The sequence below is a fragment of the Gouania willdenowi genome, chromosome 14 (genome assembly GCF_900634775.1).
Source record: "Gouania willdenowi chromosome 14, fGouWil2.1, whole genome shotgun sequence".
Lineage (NCBI taxonomy): Eukaryota > Metazoa > Chordata > Actinopteri > Blenniiformes > Gobiesocidae > Gouania > Gouania willdenowi.
In genome coordinates, this window is record NC_041057.1 from 22803893 (window position 1) to 22825672 (window position 21780).

General features: G+C 38.7%; 1 protein-coding gene across 2 annotated transcripts in view; it reads left to right on the top strand.

The window, feature by feature from the left end:
- Positions 1–21780, top strand: part of abr (ABR activator of RhoGEF and GTPase) — a 174114-nt gene that overhangs the window by 24000 nt on the left and 128334 nt on the right. Inside the window, exon 1 of one of the 2 annotated variants that reach the window (XM_028466146.1) lies at positions 8065–8485. The exons of the other annotated variant lie outside the window; for it this stretch is intronic. Coding sequence (XP_028321947.1) covers positions 8425–8485 — 61 coding nt within the window. The 5' untranslated portion in view covers positions 8065–8424. Of the gene's footprint in view, positions 1–8064; positions 8486–21780 lie in introns of those variants that run through there. 2 annotated transcript variants of the gene reach the window in all.

Consider the following 21780-nt stretch of genomic DNA (forward strand, 5'->3'; position numbering starts at 1 on the left):
ACGGTGATCGGCCCAAAAATCCTGATCATGTAAAGCCTATATTAAGTGCTCCCTTCAAATCAGGAGAAGCAAAGTTAAGTTTGTTTTTTTGTTGTTTTTTTTTATCTTTGTTCCAGCATTACTTTAAAGCTAAAAGTTATTTGTTGATTTGGTGAAGGTGATGATGAATGAGATTAGAGAGTTGTTACTCATGCTTGGTATATATATATGGTAAATGGACTTGATTTATATTGCGCTTTATCCCCACATTGAAGCAGTCCCAAAGTGCTTTACACATCAGCTCATTCACCCAATCACTCTCACATTCACACACCAATGGGACAGGACTGCCATGCAAGGCGCTAGTTGACCACTGGGAGCTACTTAGGGTTCAGTGTCTTGCATATATATATATATATATATATATATATATATATATATATATATATATATGCTTGGTCCTCCACTTGGTATATAGAGGAGGTCCTCCACTAATAAACACTCACAGACACTGTAGAGACGAGAAATAACATTTTATTCAAAAGACTGATTCCAAGACTTGTTTTTCAAATTTAAATGATGTGTTATGTGTGATCTGCAGTAATATTTGAACACACACAGTTAAATTTGTATGTTGTAGAAGAGGATTTAGGCCCCATCTACACAGAGAAAAAACAAAAGCATTTTCCCCTAAAATGGGTGATTTTGTGTGCGTCCACATGAAAAGGCGGAAAACGCTGTTGTAAACATTAGGGGCCTCTATGTGGTGCTGTAACGCTGCCACAGAAATACACCAAAACAAGGAAGAAGACACCAAGAGAAAGGCAAGTGTGTATGGATTAGGAGTGGAGGTTTTTTTTTGTTTTTTTTTTTCTTTATTTGGTGGCGTCCATTCTGTTTTAAATACAGAGGAAGAAGAAGAAAACACCTGAGGATGCCATAAAACAGCACACACATGTGGGGGGTCATACATGCAGGTTGAGAGAGAGGTGGGGCTATGGCATCATCATTTGCAGAATATGCATATAAGCCGTGCGGGTGGCTTTCTCAAACTTTCCCACTCTGGGACCTGTCTCCAGAAGTTATTGTATTTGGCTTCTAAATCCTCATTGCTGTGTGGACGCAAGGCGTAAACTTGACCGTTTAAACTACAAGCCGTCTCCGTGTGGACGGGGCCTGAATCATACTACAAGCAGCCAGAAGTGGGGTCAACATGATGCAGTTATTTGGCAAACCAACTATCCTTCTTGATTTCACTGTTACTTTTTTATCAACTAGTCTATTACAGTATAAACCAGGTTTTTAAAATGCTGCAGTTTTTTTATCTTACTAAAAAGCAAACAGAAAAACAACTACCACTCTGGCTGAAGACTAGAATACAGTTGACATTTTCACAGTAAACCAACATTTCTAAGCTAAACCTTTTCATGGCATATAGGCCTTTTATTCCTTTGCGCAAAGTCGTTTGATCTAAAGGTGTGCTGCTGAACCATGACATATTAAGATGTTTCACCTGCTACCTGACCAGAATCCTAAAGTCACATAACTTTTTTCTGAACCATTAGTTACCTTGAAGTCAGTGTATTAGCTACTTTTTTACCGTCACAAAATATTAATCCTGTCTATTACAGCCTTTTTCAGATGCTTACTGCAGGTCTGAGCCTTCACACTTTTGCTTGTGATGACACAAGCTAACCACTAGAGTGCAGCAGCTCTGTTACTAGACTGTTAAACTGCATCTGTTTATAGTGCTCACTGGTTACCTTAATTCACCTTTTTTGTGGGAGAAAGTGTAGCTTTTTGAGTGTGTGTTAATGTGTCACTTGAACAGAGTTCAGTTTATGGATCTACCAAAAAACAACCGCTGGTGTTTTTGTGTCAAAACTCCTTATGAGGTTAGATTCTGGATGCCTAAAATGATTTAAGATCTAAGCAGCACAATGAGGTGCTTCACCATTTTTTTAGTGTGAAGGGCAACAGCCTGATATCAAGATTCAGATGACTTTTACATTGACCTCAATAAATCAAAAATGATTTAATTCAGCTGGCATGAATTGGTCTCTCTCTCTCTCTCTCTCTCTCTCTCTCTCTTTCTCTCTCTCTCTCCTCTGTACATGCACAAAGGCATTTCCCACTTGCTGTTCCTCCATTTTTCTCTCTGATTCTGAAAAGCTGGCGGTCTATAAGATTCTATATTATATTCCTGATTCCCATTTCATGCAAATCTACATTATTTGTCTCGCATCACAAGTCGCACACAGACTCATCACAACGGTGTGTCAGACAAAGCTTCTGCATGGGATTGGATGCAAAAGTGACATGAGGGGGCTTCAGGGCAAATGAGGTGAGAGCCAATTTTGCCTGCCAGAGCACATGCTGAGAAGCATGCTCAAAAGTCCATGTCCATTTCTTGTGTGGGCTTTGAGAATTAAACAGAGGCTGCTGAGAGCCTTCGTCTCGCACATTTTCTAGCAGAGGGAGGAAATAGACAATCTGTTGGCTTGTGTTATTTTTTTTTTCTAATTGTAATCACAGAGAGAATGACCTATTTTATTGCACCCTTTTAATTTTTTTTAAATTGAAAATCAAATTGCTTAAATACAATAACAAAACGATGAAGCAATGCCCAACGTGAGTTCAGATATCGCCATTTAACATACACACATTTAGCACTGGAGCACTCTTGGCTTTTTAATAATGCATAGTCATTACTGTCATTCCTACTTCACCTCCAAAGCAAAGGGAATTGTGGGAACAACATACAGATGGAGAATATTGTCTCCCACATCAGGTGGGTCTACTCTTCATACCTCACACTATGCGGAAATATGGAGGTGATGTCAGTGTGCCACCCTCGTCCCTCACTCCATGTTATGGATTGCATGCAAGTGTGTATTAGTGATTTTCATCTACCAGTTGGCCTGTACCAGTTGAACAGTACCAAATGGGGTTAGAGTTGTCAAACCACCCCTCCTGGGAGATGGTACCACCCTTCCCATTTTCAAATCCACCCCTCACCCACCTCAGCCTACATTCGTGGTTAAAATGCTGAAGAGTATCTAAAAGTGCTGTGGAGTGTTGGTGGTGGGAGGTGAGGTGGGAAATCGGAGAGAGTGGACAGGATGGGAAATCCGTACTCATTGTAATTACAAATAAACCATTTCGCTTAGAGGTACTGCAGATGATTTTTTAAAATCAGATAAAGACATAGTGTAGTAGGCCTCAAAGAAAAATTAATTATATTATTCAATTGCTTAAAATATATATTTAAAAGGTTGAAATTGCCACTTGAAAGTTTGTTTTAATCTCCACTGTAAACACTTGGTTTATTGACATTGCCGGAAAAGTTTTGCGCATTGCATTGTGGGTTGTAGAGTCCTGTAGACTGATGCATAGAAGTGTTTTTACTTCATTCTTATTGTGATTTCTTGTATTCACGCCTAAAACACTGCCAAAGTGATTTTCCAACGCATCCCTGGTGTTTTCACGGACTGGAAGTTGCAGCAAAACAACAGCAGATATACAGTATACTTCAAGGCTTACGCGGAATCGGACTGAAATTGAATGTCTTGCGGAGTGAGAAGATATCACAGGGAATTCCGAGAACAAACTACAACAAAATGGTGTCATGAGCATCACAGTCCTCCTTGTCTGGCAAAGAAACTTAGGGCCTATCTCTCCGTTAGCGGCCTTCACCTAACTAAACATTCTCAACCACAGAGCAGCAGTACTATGAAGCTGGTTATCAACACATTAACTTAAGAAAGTGTCTATTTGTACGGTTGCCGTACGGACAACCCCCGGTGCTATAGTTACGGTTACCTAAGTACAAGTACGTAGCATCTTAGGGTTAGGGTTTGGTTTGGGGTTAGGTTATAACCCTATATCGCAACAATTTTTAGCGTTAGGTTTGGAGTAAGGTTTAGTCTTAGTCATGCAACCTTAACTGGCCAATGACTTACCTATAACATGACTTAAACTAGCCAAATACGGGCACTGCGTACAGATAGAATGTCGGTATATTGATACGGCAACTTTATGGATAGCTACTGCCTTAACTTAAGCCAGGTGATTACAACTTGACTGCATGCGTGCTCACATGAAAGTGGCAGACTTTGCAGCATCTGACCAATTGCAAACACGGAAAAACCGTGCAGAGCAACTTGCGTACCATGAAGGAAAGACATTTTCTCTTTAAAAAATGAAGAATAAAATCCACAATCCAGGTCTAAAGCAACACTGTTGCAGCAGAAAAAGCCAGAAAGGAAGGAATGCGGGCAGGAAGCTGCAGACGCATTTAATGCAAAAAATTGTGAAATTATGCAATGTTAATTCATCGGATAAACAATGGACAGCGCCAGTTTAATTTTATTACAGACCAAACTTGTTTCTATTTACGTAGTCTTTTAAGAATGGGTGGGTTATTTTCCAAGTGAACTAATTGGTCAGGAGGCGGTGCTTTTATACTCGCTCAGATTGTATCCAGGACTTAACCTGGTCCCGACCAGGTTAGCCTGTCAGCTTAAGTTACCATGGTGACTTGCCCCAGTAGTAGAAGTTAACCAACATTGTAGTACAGCACACACTGAATAAATCCCGGAAGTTTGCACGATAAGAAGAAATCCCGCTTTGTAGTACAGGCCCTTGGTCGTTTGATTCAATTGCTGTGTAATTTTATATGAATTTTGTGAACACAGAAGTATTTTAACCATAGTTGTTGATATAATTCTAGAATCGGAAACTTCAATTGTGGGCATGGAATGACTTTGTTAAAAAACTGCCATGACAACTATTGGAGAATCTAATGATTGCCAATTGCTAAGCCGTAGCTCATGTTGTTGGCATGACTTATTAAACCATTTGCATAATTATTTCCAATAGTGGATTTTACAAAGCCAAAAAAAATGCCCTTGAGCATGGCACAGCTGGTGATGCCCTTTGTTTGTGTTTGCAGACAGTGAAACAGCATGCACGCTTAAACAAAAACAGGTTTAAAAAAAAAGAAGGGAGGTAAAGGTTTTGTTTTGTTTTATTAGCATAATGTGATACTTTTTCTTTTCAAAATTAAAAAATAAATAAATCCATGGGTCATTTTGAAACCTTAAGCTTTAAGTGTAGATGTTCATTCTGTTCAACCGTTTTGGTTTATGTTGACCTTTTCAAAGAAAGGACCAGCCTTGTTGCAGTTAATTTAAAGAACACACACACACACACACACACACACACACACACATACACACACACACACACACACACACACACACACACACACACGGATCCCTACTGCTCTTTTAGAACCAGTGTCAGCTGTGTATGTGTCATGTGGGTAAACTGACAGGGAGGAGGTACTGATGGCCTTTTATGTGACACATCTCGACAGCCTTATCAATATTTGATCAATTTAGTTTTGTGCTGCAACAGAAATTCTAACAAGGAGTTGAATATATAAATGTGTAAGCCAAAGTCTGAGCTTAACAATCAAGCTTTCTTTTTTTAGGGAATTCCTCTTGAATAATTTGCTGTTTGTTTGGACGAGCTGGAGGGAAATTTAGATCTTGCAAACCAAAGTCAGGAGCATTTATGTTTGAGAATTGTTTCTGAACACCAGTTCTCTCAGGAATTTTGTTGGAACTGTATCCTAGCGATGACAATGGAAGCAATATATTATCCTGGAGATGAATGCAGCTGACTATAGAGAGACCATTGGATCTGTGAGTATGTGCTGAAACCTTGCCATTGTCCCAGATTTCAGACAAAGGATATATACGACTGTACAATGCATCAATCTATTTTTTATGAAATAACATTCACCCATTCTATTGTTGTCCTCCTCCTTTGTGTGTGTGGGTGTGTGTGAGAAACTGTCATACAATTATACATGCAGAGTTGCACCGTGATAGAAGGAAAACATCCAAATATGACCTCTGGCTAGATGCACTCATGGGGTATCCTGTCGAGGGTGTCTGTCCCCCAACTGGAACATACACACTTTTTAACCAGACAAAGAGGGGTGCTCGGGGCCCAGTGCTCTCCTTGTAAAGGTGGTGGTGGTGGGGGGTGAGGAGTGATGACGGGGTTCCCCCTGTCTGCCTTTGTGTCCTAATTGAAGTTTCTCTGCATCTCAACCCTCCCGTCTCTCCTCCCTCCCTCCTTCCTCATGCTAGTTAGGGTAGGAGCAGGAGGGGGAGGAGGGGACCCTGACACAGGTTTCATTTTAGGCTTTGTTGGCACAATGTTTTGCCTGTGATTGCCTTCCTCTGTGCTACTCAGGCCTAATGAAATAAAAACAACTGTCACATCTGGTTACATGATAAAGATGCAACAGGGGTGCCACTGTCCTACATTAGCATATGATCTTTAAATACTAACAGATAAATGTTTAAATAAAATTTAAAGGGATGAAAATGTTTTGATAGAATGAACTTGCGGTTTGCCCGGGTGTTCACTTTGTGAGGCTTCAGTACAACTTCCCTTAACTCTACATTTGGATCAGTGACCTTATTGGTTTCTAAAAACAATTTTCTTACCTGTTATTGCAGTTTTGTTCTTCACGCCTTCTTTAGTTTGCCCTTTTGAAGTAGATCTGTGATTATTATTATTATCATTACATTATAGTTTTTGCCATACCACACCATAACACACTCAAAATTAATAATACATTGACTTCAGACAAAGAATATCAGTCTTTAATCATACTAACTGACCTCTCATTCAGTCATAAATGAGAGGTCAGTAAGGATTATTATTGCGACAACACATCATCTGTAGGGTAAAACTAACCTACCTCTCTCTCTCTCTTTATGATAATAATATATCATATAAAAAAACAAACCTGTAAAACTAAACAATTCCCAAAGGAGTTTTTATTTTGTAGATTATAATGAATGGGAAAGTGAGTTCAAACACTAAAAACTAGCCTTACAGACCTTTTGGTCATTGTTATCTCTTAACAATGTTAATTAAATTTGATATAAAATGTTCTTAAACATAGTGAAATTAATGAATATTTAATGAATTATATAACAAAGGTCACAATTTATTGTTTGCCCAATAATGTTACCTAGGTTTGTAAATAATCAAACACAAAAAAAAAACAAACATGTAAACTGTATCAGACTTTCATATCCAAACTGACTGTCTTGTCCTATTGTTCTCCATAAATATCCAGTATTACGTCATGCATTAACTATATCACTTATTGTACTTTTATTGCATTGGGTAATATGGGGATTTTCCATTTCAAAATTCCCCAGTTCATTTTCAGAGTTTACCCATTTATGGTCATTTTCACATTTACATTCAGTTTTAGTTTCATCAGCTTTCTAATCTTTAATCAAAAAATTCTGCCAAATGTGCTAATTATGCCAATGTGTTCATAGTTCATAAAGTCTAGATGTGTCAACGCTTAGTTGCTGATTAGCATTAACATCAATTACTAAATATTTATTAAATAACCCCATAAAACGTATCCTTTCTCTTATTAGCTTTCCGTTATCTCTGACGGTGTTTCTCATCTCTTGGTTACCTTTTTAGGCTTCCTAATCATTGGAAATATTGGTATCAATGTTTTTTGTGTGGGCGTATAAGCCTTTTTGGCCTTCTGTTGGTATACCCCTAGAATACATTAGAATTGCTATACTAATTACATTTGCAAGGTCAATTATCTAAACTCAATAACAATTCAATTACATCATTTTTTTTCAATTACGATTACATCATAACTGTTGAAAAGAGAGGAAGAAAAAAGAAAAAGAAGACGAGATATAAAAGAAAGAGAAAAAAGAAGAAACCGTCTAATAATATCCACAGTAAAAACTTCAATAACTTTTCTTATTTCTTGCTTTCCTGAGTCGAGTGAGAGAGAGAGAGAGAGAGAGAGAGAGAGAGAGAGAGAGAGAGAGAGAGAGAGAGAGAGAGAGAGAGAGAGAGAGATAGAGATAGAGAGAGAGAGAGAGGAGAGCGAGAGAGCGAGAGAAGAGAGAGAGGAGAGAGGATGGGGCGAGAGAGAGAGAGAGAGAGAGAGAGCCATTCGCGTGGCACCAAAACACTGAGGAGGGGTGGATGGGAATGAGCGAGCAAGCTGGAGAACGAGGGTAGAACACAGCGGAGAGAGAGGGAGTGCTTTATCCTTCCCCTAGCAACGATTGGCGGTGTCCGTCTCCAGCCTGTTGTTTTCCCTCCGTCACCCACACTCTCTCACACACACACACACCTCACTTATTCCGTGGCTTGCTTGTCAGCTCCTCCATTGGACCCCGGGGTGTCTTTTTAAAACGTTTTCACCCTCAGCTCCTCAAATGGTTGGGTTTGCTTCTTCTTGCGTAATGAGATCTTTTTACCAAGGATAAGGGCTAGAGAGGAGGCAACACGAACAGCAGCACCCAGGAAAGGAGATCAGCTGTGTGAAGGAAGCTGAGGGACTGAGATCAGGGGCAGAAGTGAAGGATGGAGCCGCTCAGTGCTCACGGCCTGCCTCGGCTCTCCTGGATTGACACTCTCTACAGCAGTATGTATCTTTCATCCATTTATTCACTCCACTCCATGGTTGCGCTCACTGCCCCCTTTTCATCCCCTGCACTCACTTTGTGTTCCAACAACAGCCACATGCACACAGTACTTAGCATTTTTCTAGGACTTCCAATTATAACACAGGCAACCCCCCGACTTTTCTGCCTCCAATAGTTGCATTATGTGCCTTTGGGTATTTGTCTTGCTCTAGCACAGATTCAGGCTTAAACTCATATTTATATAGGGGAGGAAGAGTGAGTCATATCCTACAACCTAAAGGCAGAACTTTATGTTCCGTTCTATTGAGGACACAAGCTGTTTGATGTTGAATTTTTAATCATCTTCATTGTTGGCACTCTAAGATCAGCTGGTTGCTTTGTTTTGGGGACCTAATGCTGATTAATTTGTTGCTGTGAGTGGAAAAACCATCTTTATTGCAGTGTGTCTCAAATGAGTTTGACCTGGATTCTTTTAAATGTACATAAAATCCTTTCCCCCCTCCCAGATTATTCACGTATTGTAATACAGGGCAGCGACTGCTTGAGTGGGCTCTTTGGAACAAGGCACACATTGACACAGGTGCAGCTGTGAGTCCCCGTTGGTGTGATTTTTCAGCTTGTGGATCCAGGATTTTTGGGATTTGTTCTGCTGTCTAAACATTGTCATCATGTTTTATCCTGCAGAGAAGGAATAAAGGGGGAAGAAAGGACTAGTGGTTGTTGTGTGCTCAAGATAAACTGTCTGATTGTTGTGAAAATATAGCTGTTGTGTAGCTTAAACACCAAGTTATTTAAGGGGAGTCAGACTTTTTATTTATTTATTGTTCAGTAGTGTCGACATAAACAATCTCAAGACAGATTAGAATGCATGCTACACATTTTACACCATATTATAAGATACTTTTTCAGTGACAGTTGAACTACTGTTTGCTTGAACATAATTTATTTTTGCGCTGTATGGAAAATACATGCATTTACAGTAGGGGTGTGGAAAAAAAGTATTTCACAATTTTTGGGTGCCCAAAACAAAACATATATAATATTATTATTATTTTTATATTTAATCAATATTTTTGTGTATTTGTGCAATATTTCAGTGGTGGTTACTTGATGCACTTGATTTTATGATGGCAGTGTGTAATGCCTCCAATATTTATGTATGCACAGGCATTTTATTTTCATCTTTTCTGTTCAGATCAGTGTTTAAACTGATACAATAGGATAAATTATTTTTTCTTATTTTTGTGTATTGTCAGTAACTCAGGGTGCTTTATATTTAATTTTCTCACTTACAGTTGTTACAATGCCGTCATTATGTTGTCGTGGTTACTTCTACACAGTAGTTTCAGTGAAAAGAAACTTGTTGCACTTTATTTTATGATGGCAGTGTGTAACACTGCGTTTTCTTTTTTCTGTAAAAATGTGCGAAAACACTGATAAATAATAAATAGGATGTTTTGAAGCAAACAGTTTTGACTCAATTTGTCCTCTGAATGATCAATATCGTTTGATAAATATATACAGCAACTTGATTTTTCATCTCTACGTTTAATTTTGATATTAACTGGGTAGAATATATCACGATATATTGTATCACGATTGTATCGTGATACGTATTGCAACATCCTTGCCAATACTTACCCCTAACTTACAGTCACATTTAGGTCTGGCAGACAATGAAGGTTTAGAAGTAAGTATGAATCAAAAACTTTGTTTCTATCAGTACATCAAATTACATTCAGACTTGTACTGTTTCAGTACAATAATCTACGACAGCAGAATAAATTAGAATTAAAGTAAAAAATAAAAAGGAAATAACTGCTCCCTATTTAGAAATGTGCACATTTCGTATTGAGCAGGATTACTATTGCAACAACACATCATCATTAGGGTAAAACAATTTACAAATTAAATTTACAAAGTTCTAAATAGAGCAGTTGTTTAATGTATTACATTAAAAAAAGAAAAAAGAGAAGAAATGTTGCTCTTTTAAGAATGAGACGTTGCACAGGTTTTGATTTTGTGTATTTCACTTGTAAAGAATTAGGATCCTGATTAAACTCATTATTTGTTTGTGGTTTGTAAGTCTCAGACTAGATAATATTAGACAAAAATAAACCAAAAGAACAGGTCTCATTGTAGTCAGTGGTTTTCTTTTCTTTTTTTTTTTAAATTAAAAAATATGCTTTGGAAACAATAGAATATATCAATCCCCAACTTCCAGAATTATTTAACTTTAGAAAGTGTTTATTTGTGCGGTTGCCGGTGCTAATGTTACGTTTACTGAAGTACACGTACACGTAGGGTTATAGTTAGGGTTAGGTTATAACCCTGTATCGCAACAATTTTTAGGGTTAGGGTTAGGTTTAGTTTTAGTCACGTGACCTAAACTGGCCAATGACTGACCTTATCGCGTGATTTTAAACTGTCCAATAAGGGGTGCTGCGTATGGATAGAATGTCGGTTTATTGATACGGCAACCGTATGGCACCGTACGCCACTGCCCTAACTTTATGAAAGCCTTCCCATATTGCTGCGTATGCCACATAACCATTGGTAATCCATGATATTCTGATGCACAGATCCTTCAAAAAGGAAACAAGTGGATTCTTGTCTCCAGTTTAGCCATAATAAATAATAATAAATAAAAATAAATAATAGCCTGTAGTGCCCTAATGCCTAATTATCGTTATCAGTGTTTGCACTGGTTTAGTTTTGATCAGTGTATGTGTTTAAATCATAGGGCTGTCTGGTGGCACTTCTCGCTGCTGTTTTAAAATACATAATTCATGTAGATAATAGGACAATATATCATAATTAAACACTTGAGGTCCTAACAACAAACTGCCGAAAGCTTATTAACATCACAACAGAGGGAAACCAGACTTCACTGTAATTTGTGGGAAAAGGGCATGGTATTATTGATGTATCTGTCAGTTTATTATTGTGCTCACAATCTGTTAACAGTTGGTCATAGAAAGGAATCCTTTTGTTTTGGGTTTTAGATTAAAAACTACACCATTCTGATGAGTACTGCTAACCATCAAATCCAATAAGGCAGAAGTTTACCTACAGCTTACAATGCGTATAATAAGTAGCACAATGGATTTAAAAATTAGTATTTCTATTTCACTTTATCAAAGCAGTATGTATTTTTTTTTTACAAAAGGACATCCATATTACACTGATTTACTCAGTCTGTGTTAATGGCTCAGTGTTAAGCAGTGACCACACATCCTCTGTGAAGAGTGGAAGTGGATGCTTCAAAGCCACAAGGGTGCTCCCCTGAGAAGAATTGGAGTGTTGCTTCACTGTTAGATCACTGTTTACCAGAGACAGCATTTCCTCTTCACCCCTGTTCCCCTGGTGGTGTAGGAGTGTCATAAAAGACTACTATTATTACATAGATACAAAAAGAACTAAAGCTTGATTATAAAAGCTGTTTATGGGGTGAGAAAGGGCAGCACTGTTGAAAGCTTTTATACTTAGTACACCAACCTAAAACTTATGTCAGACATACTCTGCCCCATTACCATTAGGAGTAGAATCCCACATTGCTATTGGCTGGTGTGAACGTCTATTAGTGTGCATGTGCATATACCAATTTTATTTCATTTTCTCCAACATTGTCTGTTGCTTTTTCACACACGATTTTCTTGGTAATCTGATTTCTAATAATCTACAGAGCGATATGTTTTTTTTTCTCTGAGCTAACTCGCTGCTCCTGCTGTGTTAAGTTTTTACCATGTAGGCGTTGGCGTGTTTGCCATATCTTTGCAGACCCAGAGTAGGGCACCAAATTTCCTGTCATGGTGGAAAATGGAGAAAAAGAACAGAATTTACATTCTGAAAAGGAATAATCAATCCATTTGACCCTCTCTCTCTTGATTTAAAATTGGGTCCCAACATGACACGGAAATGCCTTACATGCACATGAATATCTAGCAAGTGTGACAAACAGACAAATATGTTCAATTCCACCGATAATCCTGTTCAAAATGAATCGCTACGTCGCATGGTTTGAGTCATCATGTTATCCTGTGATTGAAAATGAATGCATAGCTTCATCTGAAGTGTGTTTTTATTGTGATGGGAAGAATAAGTGGTTCAGGTTCTTGTGACTGCATTTAAATCTGAAAAGGCACTTGTACAAACACAGCCTTAGCTGATGGTGTGTCAGTTGAACCGGTGGTCATTTCACTTGATGACACGTCAAAGCAGAAGCATCTACAATGACCTGGCTCCGTCCGTCCGTCCGAGTTAAAGGGGACAGTTTTTCTCAGAAACTGTTTAAGATAGGATAACCAAATTTGGTGTGTTGCTCCAGGGTATCAATACCTTGATGGAGTTCGAAAATGAGAATTTTTTTTTCCTGTGTTATTGCCCTTGTTTTGTTTTTGTTTTTTTGGCGGGGGATGTTGATGACTATGTCTTCTTGTTTAAATTAATAACAGTAGTTGTACTCTATTAACCCTATTTAGCATGTTTGGTGTGATTTTGGGATGTTAATAGCCAGTAATATCATCTAACTAAGGAAAGATGATGAAACAAAACGATAAGGTGTAGGAGTGTGACAATATCTCGATACGGTGATATATATCGCAATATTTTTTGGCACGATCGATTATTGATATGCTCGTGCTGAGTATCGATTTTGAAAAATATTTTATTATTTTCAAAACCTTTTCTGCTTTTTCACTAAAATGTGCAGATAGGTCTTCACAGGAATTATCACTGTTTGTTGAAGGAACCAATATTTAACTGGAATATTGCACTATAATGGTGTCACTGGTAAGAAAGACCCTATTGGTTTGTTGACACTTATTTACAGAAATGTTGCACTTGTCTGCATAAGACATGAATTTAGTTTCAAATAACATATTTTAAAGAAGATAACCTTAAAGTGTTTCTTTTGGTATCACAGCTAGATTTATAATAACCTTCACCAACCATTCTACCAATGTGATGTTATTGGAAATGCAGAAAAGCGTACTGGATTATTTTGTTGACAATGGAGAACATCTTTGTTTAGGCAGGCTATGACTTATTATTAATATGGATTTTGTTTCTCTCCTTTCTTAATAACCAAATCTCTACCAGATTGTTTTTACTTTTAGGCCAAACACCTGAGCTTCTAATGGTTTTTGTCATCCTCTAAACTACTCTGCTTCTTGTCGGACTGATTCTATCCTCTGAATCTGTCCGCCTGAGTCTGTCAGAATTAACGAGACTTGTCTCTGAAACGCTTCAGTGCCATGTGCTGTCGAAGCAAAGCCAGATTATTATGTAATAATCAGAATACAAGATTTTGGCTCGGTAAAGCATGTGACGTGTGCATGAAGGGATTAAACCATGGACATATGTTAATATGTTTATTCTAATCCCAGTCACTGTAACAAAGGGTTTGGTTATAATGTGCAGCTCAGAGACGTTTATGACATTTTTTACAATAATATGTTGTTTTCTCTACTTAAAGCAAGCAGACCATAGTGAATTATGGCCACGTGAGTAACATGGCCCATTAGGCAGCTTATGAAGGATTCATTTATCTTTTACTGCTGCAGTATTTCTTATTGACAGTATTGAAAGAACATGATCCAAACGAAATACTAATATGATAGCTTTCTGTTTACAATGAAAATACATTTTTCATAATCTAAATATTTAGTAACATGCATGTGAAATATACTGTATAAAGGGATGTCAACCAACACACTCACTGATGAAGATGCTAAGATGGACAATTTTATATCATAGAAATGTTTTATTTGCCTTTTTTCAACAATTTTCAGATTGTGTCACCAAAATATTTGGGCAACAATTTTATAGAAAATAGCATTCTAAGTAGAAAATAGCCTTCAAAATATATTTTTCCTATTATTTCCATTAGTATAAAGCAGAATTATTGGTCTTTTACCTCTTGCTTTAACAGACTGATTTCCTAAGATTGTTAAACTTTTGGTTAGGTTCTCCTAGGTACCACATAAAAGGTGATGAATGGACATCTTTGCTGCCAAGCAGCTCATGATCGACTTCAACCCAGTCCCAGTTCTGTGTTGAAGTATTTAATGGTCAAAGTTAGTTAATGGTCAGGAGACTTCAGAAAGCAGGGCACAGCTGAGTGATGCTGGACAGCTTCCCAGGAGTGTCGTAGGGGAATTTAGTTCCAGTGGGAATGCCCATTCATCACACCCTACAAATCCATTTCTCACTCTGGTACTTGTTCTCATTGAATAGCCAGCAAGTTAATGAAATGAATGACACAGAACATAACATTTTTAAATCTATCAATTATTATGTGATCACAGAGAACAATACATATTTTAGAAGTAGTGTCCACCCTCTGTGTATTTTATCCAAATGTTCTCAACCACTACTGCTGCCAAAAAACTGCCTGTGACATTTCTGGTATTTTCACGCGTTGAAAACAATGGCAGATGTTGATATTGTGGTTTTCCAGGGAAACACCCAAATGTGGTCAAAGCCAAAATGGTACTTAATGGGTTCCCAATCCCACAATGCAATGCACGAAAGATTTCCAAAGTTGAAGTTATATGATCACTTGTCAATAAACCCATTGTTCATGATGGCCAAAGACAATCTTGCGAGCAGCATTTTCAACATTCAACATTTGTTTATGAGTAAATTCCCCCATTTTTTTTGGAAGAAATGCCTTTAATTAATTGATCTCTGAAGCCTACATTATTATATTATATTGATTTTATCGAATTTATAGATACAAATTTTTATTTTACAAATTTGGGAGTTAAATTTTTTTATTTATTTATTTATTTATTTAGTTTTTTCGGACTTTTTCGCGTTCCGTCCTTGTGGGTTACCGTAGCACGATGTGAGCCCACCCCCTCTTTCTTTACATGTGTTTACCCTTTGAGTCGGTTATATGTGTGTCACAGGCAGGTTTAATGTTTTATTCACACTATGCTGAGATGCTAAGGGAAGAGTTTATTATTTTTTTTATTGTAATGTTATATGTTATTGAATATATAGTTATTTCTCAATCAGAAAATTGAAGCTACTGTGAAGTTGCTGTTGCACTTTTGCTTAAACTTGGGTTAAAGCTTGAAATTGCAGTCATTTTTAAGTGCAGTGAAAAAAAATAATAAATCAAATAAAAACTTGAATTTTTCTTTAAAAAATTGGAGATTTTTTTTTTTTTGGCAAAATCGCCCAGCCCTACATTATATCTTTATCTGTGCTACGGAAAAAAATGTTAGGGATCGTTCCCAGCAGCTTTAAAGTGCACTTCTGTCAAGGCTGAAATACAACTGAGAATTTACAACAGGGAGTCTTTTGTGTGATTTGAAGCCGTGGTGTTCCCCAATATCGACTGACAGAGGCACCTTCTGTGTTCACTGCTTCATGCCTCAGTGTGTTGTGTTGTGTTGTGTTGTGAGGATAATCTTCACATCTTTTTTGGGACGAGTGAGAAATACGAGTGAAATGAGACTCAAATAATCAAAGTCCAGCCAATGTCCTCTGACCTCTGTCGTCAACAAGACCTTTAAATTGTTTGAGTCTAAAATCCTCAAAAGATGAACTCCCAAGCAGATTAGTAGAAGTATCTTCCTCCTGCCCACTGCGCTGTAGCTATAGTAACAGGCATTAAAAGCTGTTAGCGCACATGCACTAATACATGCTACGAGTGAGCGTTAAAGCGCTGTTATGTAATCAGTGCTGCCTGTAGTGCCAGGTTTTCTGTCAAAGTGTCTCCTTCCTGTTGGGCATGTGAGAGTCTGTGTTTATATAATGGATTCATGTTCACTTCCCCAAAAGTGTGCTAAAACTAACGAGTGATGGGTGGATTCTTAGGAACATTATTATTCTGAACACACAAACGTACGCGCACACACACACACACACACACACACACACACACACACACACACACACACACACACACACACACACACACACACACACACACACACACACACTGTCACCTGACTAGGAAAAACATTTGTAGATGCTTTTTGAGGAACCTGTCACGAAATCAGTCACTAATGTAGAAATGGCACACACCAATGTGTTTGCTCATTCCCCTTTCATAGAACCATGGGAAAAGGTACAATTACACTAAGGCTGACCAATTTATTGCATTTGTGACATCGTGATATCATAAAATGCAATTTTCTAATCGCAAAGGCTGAAATTTTTTAATTTTAAATTTCTATTTTTTTTCTTGTCCTTTCTTGTGTTTAAGAAGTGTTTACATGTTTCATGAAATGTGAAATTAGTTAGATATGTATATATGCATCTTTTATATTTATTTAAAGTTTAAATAAATCTGAAATTGTTTATTACGAAAGAGATTGATTTATTGCTTGTGTTCATTGATAAATACATGACAAGAGGCCCTTGAAAAAAGAATCGCATGTTAAATTCCAATATTGAGGAAGAAAATCGCAATTACATTATTTTCCAAAATCGTTCAGCTCTAAATTGCACTAAGGGTTTGTGTGAGAGATGATTAAGTTTGTAGTACGTTAATAATTATGTCCAAGTAACTGTGAAAGTCAAGTGAATATGCTGCGTACGTTTCTCATGTTTTAAATCCTTTAACATCCCATGTTAGGACTGTGGCCATTAAAATCTAGGGCTCCATGATTTGGCCGACTAATGAAATGACATACAGTACTTATTGAAAATATGAATTTGTCAAACACAAACTTCACATTAGATCAATCAACCTGTGAGGAATTCCAGAAATACAGTTTGCACAACTTTGCCTTTTCTTATTTATCAGTGGTTTTACAGTCCTTGTGATGACTGTGTTACTAACTATTAAGTTCCTTATTGTAAATTAGCCGTGTTTTGCTTTTTGTCTTATATCATATTTTTGGGTACTATAAGAATTGGCATTCTTGATAGTAATTGTTATTTTTTTCATATATCAGCCAACATATCAGTTATCGGCTGATATACCAAATATCGGCTTTAAAAAAACAAACAAAAACCAATATTGGTGTCAACATTGGCCCCAAAAATTCAATATCATTCGGGTTCATGTCAGTGTTCTAATTGAGTGGCCCTGCTGCCTTTGGTTGCTGTATATTCAGAGTGTTTGTTTGTCTGACATTTGAAACTGATACAGGAACTCGTTTAATGAACTGCTAGGTTTTCAGAAAGCATGCCTTATTGATTGAGCATTGATTACTGAATAATACTAACAATAAAAATGGTTTGGATTTACTGTATATAGTGTGTTTCATGACCTTCTTAGGACTGTGTTGTATTCACTGCTGATTCTTTCGGTTTTTATCGGATTTTTTTAAACCACACAACAGTTTGACCAAAAAATGTAGTTAAAGCATACAATAAAATGAACTTCAGACAAGAATAAACCTTGTGGTTAATTCTGGTATTCTGTTTTTTAATGTCCCTGCCAAAGGTTCTGCTCTCCATTATAATATTCTCCGCTTGGGTGAAGATCTGAGATCCTTTGTTGAACTTGATGTTAGAGGGTGTGTCATGTGACTGAGTGCGTTTGTATAAGTCTGTGGGGAGCTTCACCATGCCCTGAGGCAGTAGCGCTGTGTGTGCGTGCGTGCGTGTGTGTGTGTGTGTGTGTTAATATGGACGGCTGTCATCCTATGGGGCTATGGTAACTACCAACCTCTTCTTTCTGCCACCCATGGCCCGTTCACCCCAGCCAATCGGCAAAGATGAACTCCTCTGGCTGAGCCAATGGTGCTGCTGGCATCTTTACAAGGTCCCGGAAGGCAGGGGCCATCTTTTAAGTATTCAGGCTAGTCAAGCATAAAAGGAAAGGAAAGAGGAGGAGGAGGAGGAGGAATGAAAGGGGAAGAAGGTGGGAAATGAAGAGAGATGGGACCATGTTTGAGAGTTTTGATGGATTCACCTGAGTCACGTCCCATCAGATTCAGGCGAACAAATATTTTCAGGTCATACATCACCTTTCCTTAACACTAGCATGACCAGAGTGGTGTCATTTGACACCTATACCTTTAATGTCCAAGCTGGTGTCATATGGCGGGTGTGAACAACTCAGCTTGTGACCATTGTTATGTTACTGAGGCCACTACTCCCCCCTCAGCTAGGGTGGGGGGGTGGCTAGGTAGGTTCCAGGACACAAAGACCTTTTGTATTCTCCTTTGTGTTTCCCATACAGCAGCTACATAGAGGTTGCAACTTATATTTCAACTTTTGCAACAGAAAGTAGTAAGTAGTAATAGTGAGACGGCAACAGTTTGTTTGCATTCTTGGTGAAATTTATTTAATAGAGATTTTGTGAACAATTCTGGCACTGCCACACCTCCTTTATGCATTTGCCACATGCAAACTTGTCACAATACATACAACGCTTGGTGGCACGGTTTTTCCTGCAGCAACACTTCACCTGGCACAATGCCCTTTTCCCCACATCACGTGTGGGTGGTTATTGCTGAAGGTTTTGCTCATTCACCTCCTTGGCTGCCATATGAGACTGGGCAAGCTCATTTGCAAGCTCCAGCAAGAAGTCCACCCTCCTCTCCTTGACCCCAGTGCATGCCTGATAAAGCACATGTGCGTTCAGCGCTGCAATGTCAATCATGTTGTAAAGCACAGCGACTGGCCAACGCCGTGTTCCTGAACGCACAGTGTACTTTCGAACCATCTGGTCCATGACATCCACACCGCATTTCATGCTGTTGTAGTTGGTGACTGTGTTCGGCTTTTTTTTTCCGAGTAGCCTCAGTCTCCACCACGCTGTGCACGCTACTGAGGAGGCAGACAGTCTTCTTTCGTTTGGGCACATAAACAGTCAGTGTGGCACCAGAGGTTGAAAACACTTGTGTGCTGAATTCATCACGGGCCAAATTCTTTTTAGCTGAATCTGGAAGCTCCCGGCGAATCTTATTGACTGTGCCAAGGAGGGTGGTCTTCCGGCTGTGCAGTCGACGTGCTAGTGACAATGAAGTGAAAAAATTGTCAGTTGTAACAGTTCTTCCTTTGTCCATAAACGGTTCCATAAGCTTCATCACCACATTTTCAGACAATCTCTCCCCAGGTGGACGACTGGGGTCTTTGCCAAGATATGGGATGATTTTGCACACATACTTGGATTTAAGGTCACATGCCACCCAGAACTTGATACCAAACTTGTCCGGCTTCGTTGCAATGTATTGCAAGAAACAGCAGCGAGTCTTAGTTGGAAAAAGTTGCTCATCTATGGTGATGTGCCTGCCTGGGTTGTACGAAGCGATGCAGTTGGCAACAAAAGACCCCCAAATGTCAGAGATTGCAGCAAACCGGTCAGTCGCCACTCGTTCACCGCGTGTGTCCTTGTCGTCGAAGCGTAGATGCTGAATGATGTCCTTGAAACGGTTTCGAGCCATAATCCTGTTGATCAGGGGCGGTCCCAGTTTTGCTGACCATGCGTCATGCAGCGATGGAAGGCGGACAATCCCCCACAGAAGCAGGATGGCAATGAACGCCATTAGTTCAGGTATGGCCATGAACCAGTTCTCATGTTGTGTCTGGAGTGCATGCTGGACAGTCCACTCCTGAATGGTCCGAAGCATTTCCAGAGTTATGAAGCAGAAGAAACTTTGTAAGCGACTCGTTACCTTTCTTCTGGCCAAAGCAGTTGGCTCTCCATCTGTGACGTGACCTTCAATTGGGCTGTGATGGAGAGGCCTTCCGACCTGTTCTTCACGCCACACCGTGCCGTCTTTTGCCGTCTCTGTCAGCCACTCGTGTGTCTCCAGGCGACCTCTCTTTTCTGAAGGTGGCGAATCCTCCTCATGTATAGGGTGATCATATTTTTGAGATGTGATTAATGAAACATTAAAAACACAACTGCCATAATCAGCAAACAAAAAAAAAGGATGTTTAGAAAATCTTACCGGAAGAAATTTCAGAGTCAGAACTCAGCTGAAGGGATATTTCTTCTCCATCAGAGTCACAGGGGTTGGCGTCATTTAGGATCATCTCCAAAGCCTGCTGAGAGCTGTAAACTTTTGACATCCTTGCTTCTCAGTCGCCAGAGTCAGTGAAATATCTGCCCTGAGTTGGCTATTTTTTCACCTTGAGGTGATAAGCCTTTTCAAACTTTCACTATGGTTCAGTACTTCCGCATTGGGTCAAAGGTCAAGAGGGATAATGTCAGCATAACTGATGGTGTAAACAGAGATTGAGATTGTTTTTCCCTGTTGAAGCATTGATTCTTTGTGCATCTTGTGCACTTTCTTCAAATTTGTAAAATAATAGCTTAATAAAATAATTCATGGACCTGGTTAGTGAATGGTGGACCTCGTGAATTTACCTTTTTAAAGTGAGAACTCAAACAGTCCTTTTCACACTCGGAAATCTTGCTTTACCATAAATAGCAACAATACATTTGATTTATAAGCACAAAAACAATAAAGGTAAATAGTGAAAATACAGGAGTAGGAAACAGGAGCTTGGTTGCTTTATTACTGTTTTTCTTTTTCTAATTTTATTTGTTGTGGTTTATTAATTGATCACAACACACATGGCTCATATTAATTTGGCCATTCTTATCCAATAATTCCATATAATGTTATTTGGATTAACAAACATCTACCTGGGAGAAACTGGTTTCTCAACACTGGCCATCATTTACACAACCCCCAAAGTTTGTCACTGCCCAGCTGCACATTCCGATCGAAAGGCTGCATTTACATAAGAGAGGTGGCCCCACTGAGTTGCAAATGAGTGTCATTTGGCGGCCTCTGGGCAGGGCAGCAGGAGTAAGAAAACCTTGGGCATGCTAGTGTTAAATGGACTCTTGATACATCCTGGAATCATGGGCTGAACATCTCCTTGGTTACACATTTCTAGCTGCATTCAAACAACCCGCCCCCCACGCATCGTACGTCAGCGTGCTCGTATATATATGAGTCATTAAAGATTAATTGCTTCAGTCAGGCTCGTCCTTCTGGTCTTGCTGCGTATGTTGTTGCTCTGCTCAAGACATCCAGCCTCTGACATGTGTGGGAGAAAACAAGCCCTCTGGCAGGTTGAGGGGTTAATAAATCATTTTAGAGGTGTTTGAGACGGTCTGAGGAGACCACAGTAGAGCTACATTTGAAATATGTAAAACCGTTTTTCACTATGGGCTACATTTGTAGTAGAACGTCTTGAGTATCGCTGATATTTGATAGCTGTGATTAACTTAAACCATTGTTATTAGTCTCCAGCTGTGTTTCCATTACAGATTTTCACAAAATAAAAGCGATATTTCTAATTGTCGACAAAGTATAATTGCGCTTTGAATGCGTTTCCATTGAAGGTTGTTTTGGGGGAGGAG